Source organism: Oxyura jamaicensis, chromosome 9 (genome assembly GCF_011077185.1).
Source record: "Oxyura jamaicensis isolate SHBP4307 breed ruddy duck chromosome 9, BPBGC_Ojam_1.0, whole genome shotgun sequence".
Classification (NCBI taxonomy): Eukaryota; Metazoa; Chordata; class Aves; order Anseriformes; family Anatidae; genus Oxyura; species Oxyura jamaicensis.
The window spans coordinates 18,327,240-18,340,583 of record NC_048901.1 but is presented as its reverse complement, the minus strand read 5'-3'; the positions used below and the strand labels follow the sequence as shown (position 1 = coordinate 18,340,583).

At 40.9% G+C, this 13,344-nt stretch overlaps 1 protein-coding gene across 1 annotated transcript in view; it reads left to right on the top strand.

The window, feature by feature from the left end:
• The window catches only part of USP13 (ubiquitin specific peptidase 13), a 46,423-nt gene that overhangs the window by 14,161 nt on the left and 18,918 nt on the right, over nucleotides 1-13,344 (top strand). Inside the window, exons 4-7 of the mRNA XM_035334955.1 lie at nucleotides 7,522-7,643; nucleotides 8,065-8,207; nucleotides 8,430-8,614; nucleotides 12,900-12,994. Coding sequence (XP_035190846.1) covers nucleotides 7,522-7,643; nucleotides 8,065-8,207; nucleotides 8,430-8,614; nucleotides 12,900-12,994 — 545 coding nt within the window. The remainder of the gene's footprint in view (nucleotides 1-7,521; nucleotides 7,644-8,064; nucleotides 8,208-8,429; nucleotides 8,615-12,899; nucleotides 12,995-13,344) is intronic.

Sequence of the window (13,344 nt, the reverse complement as noted above, 5' to 3'; positions counted from 1 at the left end):
ATACACACAATGCCCTCTTCTTAAAATGTTTATCTACACTTAATGCTTAGATACAACAAGGCTTTGCATGGCATTTTTCTGCTCATCTGTTCATGGGAAGGGTTGTTTACGTTTCAAAAAACAGGTAAATGCTTTTAAGTGATTGTTGTGGTCTCTCCTGTAGTAAATGCTGCAGTACGTACATCATGAGCATCTTTTAACAGTTCTTATTCCATTGTGCCCACAATTACATTCCCTTGTTCCATGGAAAGCAGTTTTCTTACCACACCCCTTTTGACAGAAACATGTAATCTTTTATATCCTTTGATTCAGATTACCCAGAAAACCTGAGGGCTCCATAAATATGGATGAGGGAAATTTGATGCAATGCTTATATTCTCTCTCCTCCCACTACTTGTGGTACTTTTCTGTTTCATCTATTATTTATTCTCTCTGTTATTAATAGGAAATAGTGAATTTTTCTCCTGGTAATGAAGAGGTTAAGTGTTTTCATTACAATTTCTACCTCTTATGGCTAAGTGGAAACAGTAGCATGGTTCTCCATTTGAATTGCTTTGATCTGTGGAATGTGTCCCTATGAGGCCTTTGCAGATTATGATCAATTAAATTGTTGCTGTTAATGTCTAGAGTAAGTTTTGCAAGGAGGGCTTAGAGAGCAAAAAAGTCTAATATAAGTCATAAACAAATGAAATTTCTTTTATAGGAAGAAACTGTTAGGCTGCAGATGCCATTTACAGTCATTTTACATCAAAAATAATGCTTACCACTGGATGATTATAATGATTGGTTCAGAACCAAAGCTGGCTGCAATGCAGCAGTGGTTGTACAGCACCAGAAATGTACGCGTAAACAAGAGGTGCAAAAACGTGGTCTAACTTTATTCTTGCTGATGTACTGCATAACTCTTTGAGGCTCCTGTCACTGTGGAATGCTGGCACACAGTGTACATGGCATAATGATGTGCCATGTTGGAGGAGTCCTTAAATTCCATCCATGTGCATGAGCATTTTGTTCCCACTGAATAGATCTGGTGCAGCAGTTCCAACTGCCTCGGTCCTGGTGAACTTCTGAAGGCAAAGCAGGTTCACTGGGGTGGATTTAGCCCACTGAACTATCACTTTCTTTTTTTCAGTGCTTCTGTAATCTAATGCAGTTGTGAAAATGTATCTCGTGTTGTCTGTTGTTCTGCTGCAGTCCTCTTTGCAGTCCCTGCTGCCTGGGAGTAAAGTCATATCAACTCTCTGCTCTGATCGTTGAGATAGTACTTCCATGCATCCAAATGCTTTGTATCAACTTCTTTGGCTTAGCAGTTTATTTATTTATTTATTTATTTATTTATTGCCATACTTAAAAAAAACAGAAATTATTCCTGTCCTTGTTCATAGGACATTTCATTTCTGAGGAAGCAGAAGCACAGAGAGGTCAGCTAGTTTGATCATTCTACATGTGGTAGCAGCAGAGGTGGTTAGCAAAATTTGGCATCTTTTCTTTTTAACCCATCATTTTCCTCACTGGTGTGGAGCTCCCAGTCTTCTTGCCTTAAAAGAATGTTTTGGTTTTCTCTTTCTTATGGTGACCTAGGACACCTGTGATAGTGGTCTGCACCAAAGAGGCTATAATCAGCCCATATATATATGTACCCTGCCATTTCGGGTTTATCCTGTGAGGCAAGGATGGAGAATGCTCAGTGGTAACTCTAACATCACTGTGTTTCTAGGTGTATCTGTCTGAGTAATTCCCCAAAGGCCCAGAGAATTAAGCTTTGTGTACAAAGCCAGTCCAGTTTTGGCATTTGCTGCATTGCTTCTAATAAGCCTCTTTGATGTAAGTCTATTAAGGATATTAAACCCTTTTCAATCTCCTTAGTATTAGGAAAACATATTTTGGATGCTCATTGATTACTGTCTAGCACTGCTGCTATCCAGCAAATGCAACAGAAACAGACTGGTTGGCTCAATCCACTGGAAGCTTTATCTTCCCTTGGACATTGAAAGGTCCATAGCAAAACGTGTGTGTGTGCATTGGTTTTTTTTGTTTGTTTGTTTTTTTTCTTATGGAGGAGGCTGGAGGGTGTAAGTTGTGAGAGTTCTGTGTTGTGACCAGGAAGCACAACAATGTGGTGCATAAAAACGTGTGAACTGCCTTCAATCCAGCTTGTTTAGGTATTGCTAGGCAGTGCGGATATGCTAACTTTGGCTCAGATGCTGCCAGCTGTCTGGGGGTTTGGGGTGATATGTGAAGCAGACTGTGTACATCATGGTGCGTGGACTAGTGTCCTCATTGCAGTACTATCCAGGCTAGCAAGTCTGAAGGCGCTTTGACCTCCTGCTTAAAATGGCCATGATACCGTCAGTGTGACACCAGTTTTGAGGAAGAGAGAAACAAAAATGGCATGATGGGACCAGGAAAAATATAATTACTAAATTTAATTTTTACATTAGCCAATGTGGAAGAAAAAAAGAATCAGAATTAATAAAAAATCATATAAATATAATAGGAAAAAAAGCACTGTTTTTTCCGAAGTGAAATAATGCTTATGGGTCTGCCAGAAAAGTTGGGGAGAGTCAGACACTACATGCATAAGAGCAGGTTGATTAACAGAATGTGCTGTGATCTTCCCGGCAAGATCTTGGTCAAAAGGCTGAATGGAGTAAGAGGGAAGATCCTCGTATTGAAGGGATTGGAGACTCAGTTTTCACAGGAGAAAGTTATCAGCAGAGTCCTTAATAACTTTCTAATTATGAAGAATTAATGTGATTGTAAATGATCTGGAAATGAACTGAAAAATGAAGAAATAATATGCTGCTTGATTTAAAATTAGGCAGTAGATCAAATCTAAAAGTGATTTTTAATGCGTTACTGAGTAACTAAACAATAGAAGAAGTAGATGTTGAAAAATGCAAAGACGAGAAGTGCTTTAACCGCATGTGTGCAGCGAGGTGGCCTAAATTAGCTCCTGCTCTTCAGAAAGGTAGGGCTGGGAGGTGGCATGGATGGTTCAGTGCAAATGTCAGCACAGTTATCAAGTGAAAAATCGGGAGTGATAGTTTATACTTTGTTCTCTGTTATATCTCAGTTTATGAATCAGAAGTGAACCTCTGTTTTGAACCAAGAAACCAGATCTGCATGCAGTACTTTCCCCTCTTTCCTCCTGCCCCAAGGCGACCCCTGTCCAAAAACCAACCAACCAACCAAAAACCCAACCAGTTACACCTCCTAGTTTCTAGATATCTACTCTGAGGAGGGTATCTCTGCATTTCTGCCATGTTCTGGTGCATTCTTCGTGGGTGTCTGTTGGCCTGTGTCAGACACCAAACTGCCGTCTGAAGAGAGCTGCCAGAGTGGCTGTCATAAAATTTGTCCATAGACAGATATCCTCTTCCAGATTGGTTACCATAACTGTATCTGCCAGTGCAGCAATTTGTGAGAGCTCTGTTTTGAGCAAAGTCAGGGCTGACTTAGACCATCAATTAAAACAGTTTCCAAATACTGAAATGAACAGCTCTGTCAGCAATCTGTGAGGACGGTAATTGCTGATGAGAGGAGCCTCGCTGGGGAGGAGTATCCATGGCATGCAGCTGGTCTCTGAGAAGGCATTGGAAAGGAAGGGAAAACTTTCACTTAGGGAGTCAGGGAGAATGTGTAAACTGCCTGGCACCTGCCCGTGAATGGCAGTGGTAATACTAAAAGCTGGGGTTTCCAAGTGTAAAGACCATTTGTAAGAGTGGCCATGCTGGGTTTGAGCACAGCTCCACTTAGCTCTCCAATTTCTCATAGCAGCCATGGCAGGACCCTGTTTTCAGTAAGGATGCTTCTGTTTTATAAGCTTCTGAAGGGGACTTTAACCACTAGAGGTTTATGCTTATGTAAGTAAACACGTATAGATATATACAAACTCATGAATGGAAAAAAGTATCTTAGGAAGATTTTACTATGTCCTGACAATATTTTTTAATTTTTAGCCCAGTAAAATTGTACCAGCTTCTGAGCAGTAACAGGGAAACTGATCAGACCATGAGTTAAACCTGTTGCCTTCTGGCTTGAGTATAGAACGGTGAACACATACCTTACACTTACCAAGTCTTAGTCTGCTGTTTTAGGTGGAATTGTGGAAATTACGTTAGCTTAACAGAGGCTAATGGTGTTAGCAAAGTAGTCCAGAATTTTAATTTTGGTGGACGAGCTTTGCTTGTTTAACTCATGTCTGTATCAGAAATCCCATGGGTGAGGTCTGTATCTTGAAACAAGAATGAGGTATTAATGCTTTGGAGATGTAGCAAACAATGTGAATGTGATTTTTACATATAGCAAATGATGGAAATGATTCTAGTAGAAAGTTTTGCTTTTCTTTTTCATATGAAGGAGAATGCTATGGCTGTAAAATATTTCTTTTTGTTTCTTCATTTTTAATTAGTTCATTTGATGAGGCTGGTGTTTTTGAGACGTGCCTGAAGACAAATGAACTGAATAGCTTGTAGTTTGCAAAGCACTGCTGCAATTCATTATTATTTAGAGGCTTCAGGAAGAAATTATTTGATTTAAAGACTTAATCCTCCACTTCCAAGTTGACACAAATTTATCCACTGATTTCAGTGAGAGCAGGGTTATGCCCAGATTCCTAATATGTCTTTCTGGGGTTTCAAAATTAATTGCAGTCTCATTAGTCAACACCTTCATTCAATTTTCACATTTGTGTTCCCCTTCATACACACACACAGACACATCCATACGCACAGGATATCCTGTTTAGAGGTCCTGCCTGGAATCTCCTTATGCCCCTATTATTAGTGCCATCAGTTGGTAACTTGTCTAAATCTGATCTGGGCAAGTCCACTCCTTCCCCTGCGGTGGGTTGGTTTACAGTACCCCATCTTCCACCTGCAGCTGCTGTTGTCAGTCAGCCCAGCAGCAATGCATTTCTCACTGTCACTGAAATGACGCCTGGGAGCTGGAGTAAATTTACTCTACTGACTGCTTGCCCAAAATAACGTCAGTCGAGCCTCTGTTTTAATGTGTCTGTTATTTTGCTTTCGCTGTTGTCCTGGCCTCCCAGCACAACACTTGTGACCTATGTGCGCTCTGCTTTAGTGACCACAGTGTTTAACTGGGGCTCTGACTGGGCTCTGTAAAGCTGTTCATCTACTGGAATAGGAACTTTGTCATGTGGACATTCACCACCAAGTTGTCAGCTCCTTAGAAAGTGTACTGTTTGGTTGTGTTGTGGCAGTCATAGGGCTGGAGTAAACCTTTTATTGCCCAGAAATTCTTCTACACACAGTGTATCCTGGAAGATCATTGTTGTCTAAGAAACAGCCTTGTATGAAGCATAGAACTTCAAAGTTTGTCCTACTTAATGCCTTTATTGTTATAAATATCTATCTTATAGTCAAATATGCTCAAATCTGCAAATAGAATTCCCCCACTCCTCTTTCCCCCAGTTACTCTTTTTTCTTTGTCAAATTCTGCACTGGTTTTAAAATCCACATTAGAAGTGTCCTGCAGGCTATGCATGATGCCCAGTGGCTACGGGGTCAGCCTCACTTAGTGTGAGCTCCACTGCCTCCTAATGTAGTCGTCACCTGCTTTTATTATAGCTAAGCTCATGCTTTCTTAGCTACATTGGCCTTTGCATTGACACAGAAAATATAATGCAGGTGGAACTTCTTACCAAACTTAGCAGCTGTGGCTCTCTGCATACAAGCCAAGATTTGAAAGCGTAAGTAGTTATTTGGGGATTTTCAACTTGACATCATTAAGGGGCCTGCCTGACAGTGAACGTAAGGGATTAGTTTATGAGGTAGTCTGCTGTGTCAAGAGCTTTGAGCATGTGACCTTGGAAGTCCTTTCCACCCTTACGTGCTGGACATGAACACTGAGAAACTGGCTTCAGAGTTAAAATCATTAGCAGTCCTTGTCATCCTTGTTCAGAAGTAGTAGATAAGTGGAATGGAAGTGTACCAGCTTTACATGGTCACCATTAAAAGTGGAGTTGCAAGTTAAATCTTCATTATTTATTTATTTGTTTATTTTCCCTGAAATTGTTACGATGCTGTGTATGTCTTTCCGTAAAATAAGAAGAGCAATGTCTGCTGTGTCAGACATTCAGAATGCCACACTGACAGGGTGTCGTGTTTTGCTTTTCTAGTAATGTGAATGCTGTGAAGCCTAAAAAGGTAAAAAGGAACTTTTTCTCTTCCAATGCAAGCAAAAGGCTGATGCTCCTAAGTATGTGATGTCCTTAGATGGCAGGGGATGGTTGCTAATAGGATACTCAGTCTTTCATCTCTGGATCCCTAGTTCAGCTGCGGTCAGAAGCAGAAGCTGCTGCCTGCCGGTCTGGCTGGTGAGGTGAGCTGAAGAGTGTGCCTGAATTCTGAACCCAGGCAGGCACATCACTGCTGTTTCTGTGTAGTGGACTGTAAATACTACAAGCTTTTAATGTTGGTCTCATAAAGAAATGGAAATACCAGCAGGCCTTACACGTCTTGAGATAACTGTTACCGGCTGATGTGAGCTGTCCTCAGGTTCCCTCTGGTGGCAGAGGGAAGTGTGTGTGACTGCAAGCCATGGAAGAGGTGTTTGCTGCCTTTAGCTACATGAGCATCCACCAGATTTTTATCTTTGAGGAACCTGCACAGGTTGAAATCTGTGTAGTGTTTAGGAGGTGGTCAACACTTTTGTTTTTGCCATGGTGGCCACAATCAAGTTTCATATATGGGCATTATATGAAATTTATTGGTGATGTGTTGCCATATGGATCATCAGCTTGGAGATGCTCAGTTTCTTTGCTTTGTAAAGAAGAGCTTAGAGTTGCAGACTGCATCTGTTGAGATTTTCTCCTTCATCAAAACACAAGCTTGTAGTACAAACTGTGAAGGGAGCCCAGAGTTAAGTGAGGTTGGTGGTTATCTGTATTACGCTGCAGTAAGAAATAAACTGCACTTGTTTTTAGCTGTTTGAGGCTAGGGATGAGATGTGGGAGTACTTCCAGCCATGGACATCTTCATGGGAGGAAAGACCATAGATACAAGATGAATGACTGCCACAGTGTGTTTCAGCTGGGTCTGTGATCCAGAAAACATGGGGTGCTGAAACAGAGGTGCATTGTTTCTGCTGTGCAGTTTAGACGTAGCTACTGTGACAGTGTTTTAAGATTCTAGGTGAAATGCACATCACTATTATATGCTGATTTTGTCCAAAGTGAGCAAAATTTTGTTAGCTGCCTCCCAGAATGAGGTGTCTGCAATAGCAGACTGTTTGGAGAGGGGCCAGATCAACTGTGATTGTGACTGGGGATCAGATTAATTTGGAAATGTTGGTCTTCAGCACATCCTCTTGCAGGATGGTGAGATTTCAGTTTAGATGAGGATTTCACAAATATTTTTAGCCAGAAGAAACTCCCGACAGTGTAAATTTCTAGGTTGATGCCAGGCAGGCAATGCTTCATAGAGTACTGCTGTCACAGTTTAGGAACTTGGATCTTGGAACAATTTCCTAACGTTCCCCATCTTTTTCTTCCAGATCTAGAGACAAACGGTGATCTGAACGGTGACGACTTTGAATACGAAGATGAAGCAAAGCTTGTTCTATTTCCTGATCACTATGAAATCTCATTACCAAACATAGAAGAGTTACCAGCACTGGTCAGTGAGTGTGTGCAAATGGTGATAGGAATTTTCTCCTGTTTCCATTTTTATCAAGATGGAGTTTTGTTTTCTTACTTATGGTGCTTCTTTTTTACATATAGATATTCACCAGCTCTAGGAGAGGCAGGCATTTTTAAAAGCTGTTTTGTCCTCGTTTCTTGGATTTCTTTTTACCTGCTGTATTCCTTCTCTTGTTGTGATGCCAGCTTGTCCCAAGGAAGTTCATGTATTATATGTTGCTCTTAGTCTCCTGCTAAAATAAGAACTGCAATCCAGAAAAATACTGGTGTATCTAAACATATAAATAGTGTTACTGATACCCAGTTCCATATGTGGTTAGCAATTAGGCTGGATGTCAAGTTCTCACCAGTCACTGAACCATGTTAGGTTTTGAGTTTGATCTTCCTTTGCCTTCTAGGTGACGATAGCTTGTGATGCACTCCTCAGCGCAAAATCGCCCTACAGGAAGCAGGACCCTGACTCCTGGGAAGAAGAGCTACAGGCATCTAAACACGCCAAAACACTTGTACAGTTAGACAATGGTGTTAGAATTCCCCCCAGGTGAGAATAGCAAGGTTTATTCATTTTAGGCTAATACAGTCCAGAGTTAAAAATAAATAAATAAAAATTAAAACCAGTAACTCAGCCAGCAATTCTCTTGCATAGCTCCCGGCTGGGTGTGTATGTTTGGTTTGTCCTACCAGCTCAAACGGGGAATCATTCAGGGAATCCAGAACTGCTTTCTGCCTTACTCATTTCTGTCATTTCTTGTTTCTCTCGCAGTGGTTGGAAGTGCTCAAAATGTGACCTGCGGGAGAATCTGTGGCTAAACCTGACAGATGGTTCGGTGTTGTGTGGGAAGTGGTTCTTTGATGGCAGTGGAGGGAATGGACATGCAGTGGAGCACTACAAGGAGACGGGGTATCCCCTGGCAGTGAAGTTGGGAACCATCACTCCTGATGGAGCAGGTCAGCCGCTTGGCAGGTTCTGAGATGGGGAGTCTTTTGTGCATGGGACTAACAGTGTAAATCTATTACCAAGTGGGTTTGTGCCTCCAGTGCAAATGTTTGTTAAACTGGTATGGAAAGGGAGACCCTGTGAATCTGTGAATCTTGATCAATTTGATGAGAATGACACACTCCATTTGGAGAGAGCTCTTGATTTTTTTTATCTGTTCTTCTCTTCCTGTTTTGTGTTTGATATAAATAATACTTTGGTTTTGTATAATAATATATTCATAATAGATTGGGAAGAATGGTGTTCTTTGGAGACAGCATAGTCCTGAGAAACAGTATTTTTAGTTCAGCTAAGTTTATTGTATAGTATACGGCAAATGGTTCGTTTCTTTATAACATAGAAACAATAACAAAGTAATGATTATCAAATCATAAAAGTCCATTCTTATAAACATGCATTTTTTAATCTACTGGGAAGTGTTATATTTTTCTGTCATTTAGTAACATTTTGTTCTGTGCAATGAATGCTCATCTTCATGGGGCTGCTGTGATGCATGCTTGGTAGGGGGAAAAGCTATAGGAGTATCCTTGTTTGCATATTCTCATTGTGTGACATTCCGCACTGTTGCTGTGGAGAGGGTTATGGGGTGTGAGGAGTGCAAGGAATAAAACCATGAGAAGCAGAAAAAGTCATAAGCAAAGAGATCGTTTGCTGCAGATGTAAGGAGGGAGAAAAAAAGGAATATCAGACAGCATGATTATGTTTGTTTTTTAGTGCTGGAGGCCATATGGATGAAAAACAGCTTTTTAGAACAGCAACTCCCCATTTATTTATTTATTTACACACATAGTTGAGAATTTTTCATCTGTAAGTCCTATTCAGTTTCAGGGAAAGGAGACTGTAGTCAGATTCTACCAGCTATGCCACAGAAACACTGAGCAAAATTAGTTCTCTCCCAGATGGAATGATTTTTCCTTGGGTGAATCTGGTCTCAGATGATTCCTATCTGAATATCTCAAATACTGAAGGTGGTTAGGATTTTCCTGGATGTAGGTTACAACTGCATCTACAAAATAAACGATATTCTTTAGTGTTTGTTTCAATGTTTTCTTTTTTGGCATCTTTACCAGCAGTACTTCTTTCCTACAGCTGCTGTACTTCTGCGTCCCACTGATCAGCTGCTTCTTCTCTCATGTGGCCTTTGGGATAACAAAGGACAGGCTATCATCTTTCCCTCTGAATAAGGGGCAGCAGCTGTTCTCCACAGACCTTTGTTCTTCTGGATGATGTTAACTTGGTGTCCCTATAGAAAAGACTTCCCTCCCCCAACCTTCCTTGTTTCCTTTTCAGTAATCATTCTCTCTGATCTATATTGCAATGGTAATCATAACCTCTCTGTAGGGCTGGATGACAGATGAGCTTCAGGAAAGAGGCCCCATGGCTAATCGTGACGTAAAGTCTGTCTGGTTTCTGCTTCCCTGGGCTGGAGGTGAAGAGGTAATGGTAGAGGAGTAATAAGTGTTGGTCCCTCTGCTGACATAACTTAATCGTTTTTCACACCAGTAAGAAGGAGAAAGAGGTGGTGCCAGTACTCCACTTATATCTACCCTATTTGTACACAGAGGGAGCAGAGGAGAGCAGCTCCGTCTTTTCTTGAGAAATCTGTTGCATGCATTTTGAGGGATTTCTGGGGCATTAGCCCCCTTTTGTAGTGTTCTGTCAACAAACAGATTTGGGATCAGGTCAGAAATTCCACCGTAGGACCTTGGATGGGATGCACAGAAAAAGTTTGCTTCTCTAGGCTGAGTACTTCTTGGCAGTCTGAGCTACCTGCTACCTGTCTTGACAAGGTCATTAGGTTTGATTTGAAGTATTTATGACGTAACGTGTTTGAAACTGCTCTGAGGACTGGAATAGGTGTTCAGCAGTGGGAGGCCCTATCTGACAGGTTCTTGAATGAAGTGCTTTGTGGATCCCAGTCTCAATAATTGTCAGATACTTCTCTGGGGAATCCTGTGCAACTTGTTTCTTCATGGACCATTCCCCTTTATGCTTTAAGTAGGAAAGTGTGATGTCCACACAGCCAGAACAGGCATAAATCTTGAGCTCGAGAAGTAAAGGAAATACAGGTAGCATGGCCACTTTTCTTACTGTAGTACAAATTACAATGATTATTCTCTGTTTAATAATGCTTTGTGGTGCCTATCTCAGATTTTTCCTGTTTTCTTGCTTTTTCCTTGTATTCCTCTTACTTTCTTACTCTGACATCAGCCTTTGTGTGTCACACTTGCTGACTTCTATACAGACTCTTGCAGGAGAGCACTACAGACCTGTGTTTGGGGGCTCTTATCTTCTTTCTATAATTTGCTGCCCTCTGATTTTTTGAAATAAGTGAATTATTTTTGTCTCATGAATTTAAGTTGGCTGCACAACAGAAAGTACTGAAGTATATGAGACGAGCTGAACCTGAGGGAAGATTGTTACATGTTCCATTTCTGTTTCTCTGGGTCGGCAGTCCCAGAGGGAGTCTCTCTCTTCGTTCACCAGAAATGAGGAAAAACAAAATCAAAGCTTCCATGTTGAAAGAAGTCACCTGAGATCAGTTGATGTGTAATCTTGCTTGGGTAAGGTGTTTGAGCTTTACAGGATATTTTGGCTGTTCTACGACTTGGCCAGGAGACTATGGGAATGTTGTGATCTCATGTGTGTGGATGAAGTGTCATGTCTTCTGGGCACGCTTGCTACCATGCTGTGGAATTCAAGCAGATGGGCAGCTACAGCCCCACGCATGCCAGAGGGGTCACGAGAACCAATGGTGTGAAGGCTGATCAACTGAAGGCAGCACGACCCAAAACCACCATTCCTCAGTTTGAGAGAGTTAATGTTTTTTGTAGGGCTGCCAAATTTATAAGTTGTATTTAGGTCTTAGAATGGTGGCTAGCCTTCAACTTGTCATTTCAGCTTGAGTTTCCTACTAGCAGTCCTCAAGGAGACTGCCTTCTTTTATAATTCTTACACATGTGATGGGCTGAGGCAAAGCCAAGGTCTGTAGCTGCCAGGAGAGAGCAGGATAACGACCCTTCAGAGGTGGTATTTGTGCTGTGAACAGCCTTTATCTGGATTCCTGCTCTCTCCTCCTAAGTTTATTTCTGTTTTCTTCTGGTTCAGATTTCTCTGTCAGCCTGGATCTAGTCACATGGAGCAAGGTTACTGAGAGAAACTCTGCTGGGTGTGAAGGACACTTGGCTGAGAGGAGTGCAGGCAGATTGGCCAGGGGATTCTGGGGTTCGGTGTGATGTAGAGACAGAACAGGGAAGTATTCATAAACTACAGAGGAATAGGGTAGAAAAGAGAGAAAGAAGATGGAAGGCCTGTTCAAGTCTTTCTAGTGGGTGTCTTATAACTCCTATCTTTATATGATGCCTGCAGCTTTGTTTTTTGCTCAAGTAGTTAATACTCAGTTTCATTACAAGTCTTGCTTGGTAAATGCTAAAAATGAGTTCTTATCTCCATTTTGTCCCTCTTGTTGGATTTGTTAAACTTGGTTTCATAAAGAAAATATCACTAGACATACTGCTTTCTTCCTCAGTTTGAAATTTGCCCTTCCTAAATGTTTATCGGCCATAAGGACTTATTTTAGAGCTAGAACTGAAATTTAAATCTCTCATACAATAAAGCCAGACACCCCAATAATAAAAGCAGCCTTTCTCCCTAACCACAAGATTAATCTTCTAAGTCCATCCAAGTTTTTTCTAATAAAGACTTTCACAGTTTTTCCTACATCTCCACAGGAAAAGGAAATCAGTGGATTCCTTGAACTGTACTAGGAACACCAGTGGCAGTAGTCAGTGGGCTCCACATGCTCAGTTTTAATGCGATTGCCTGTATCTAATAACTCCACAAAAAAATCAAAATCTCTTGCTGTCATGCTCAAAATGTAGACTGTCTATGAACCTGAAAATTTCATGTTCCCTGTTCCTTCTTTTCCCTATAGATTACTTACTCTGGGGGGGAAATACTGTAATTGCTATAAATATTCTTAGGTTTTAATACCGTGAGGGCATGTAATTTGTTTTAAGGAGAAGAGTTGAAGTGATTGTGTTGAAAACATTTAAGGCATTTACTAAGCTATGTGGGTCTGTATGTGTACATCTGTCTGTTGGTCCTAACCAAACCCAGAGAATACGAATAAGGCATCTTGCGTAGGCATGCCTGTACCGAGAATGCAATGTTAGTAAACAAAGAGAAGGAATAACATTTGATACAATAGGTCATCTGTTCTCTTTGCTTTTCTAGATGTCTATTCCTTTGATGAAGAGGAGCCAGTTTTAGATCCGCACATAGCAAAGCATTTGGCACACTTTGGGATTGATATGCTGCAGATGCAAATGGTAGGAAATGAATCTTCTTGGTTTCTTTTTCTCTTCTAGATGGGGGCAGGAAGAAACAGAAAAAAGATTCTTGTAGCTTATATTTGTGTGATTGCTTCAGACTGTTATGATAATGTTTAATTTTGTGAAGTTTAGTCAGCCAGTCCATGTTCTATTTTCTGAGGTCTGAGATGAGTGAATAGTTACTCTCAGATCTGAGAATCGCCTATCCAAAAGTTCCTTTGTAGTCAGCAGTTTATATGTGTCACTTCTCTTATTCTGTACCATTTTCTTCAAGATGAAAAACATCATTCAATTAGATAACAATATCTTGAATATTTAATTACAATGAGTGGAGGAAAGCCTGTTAA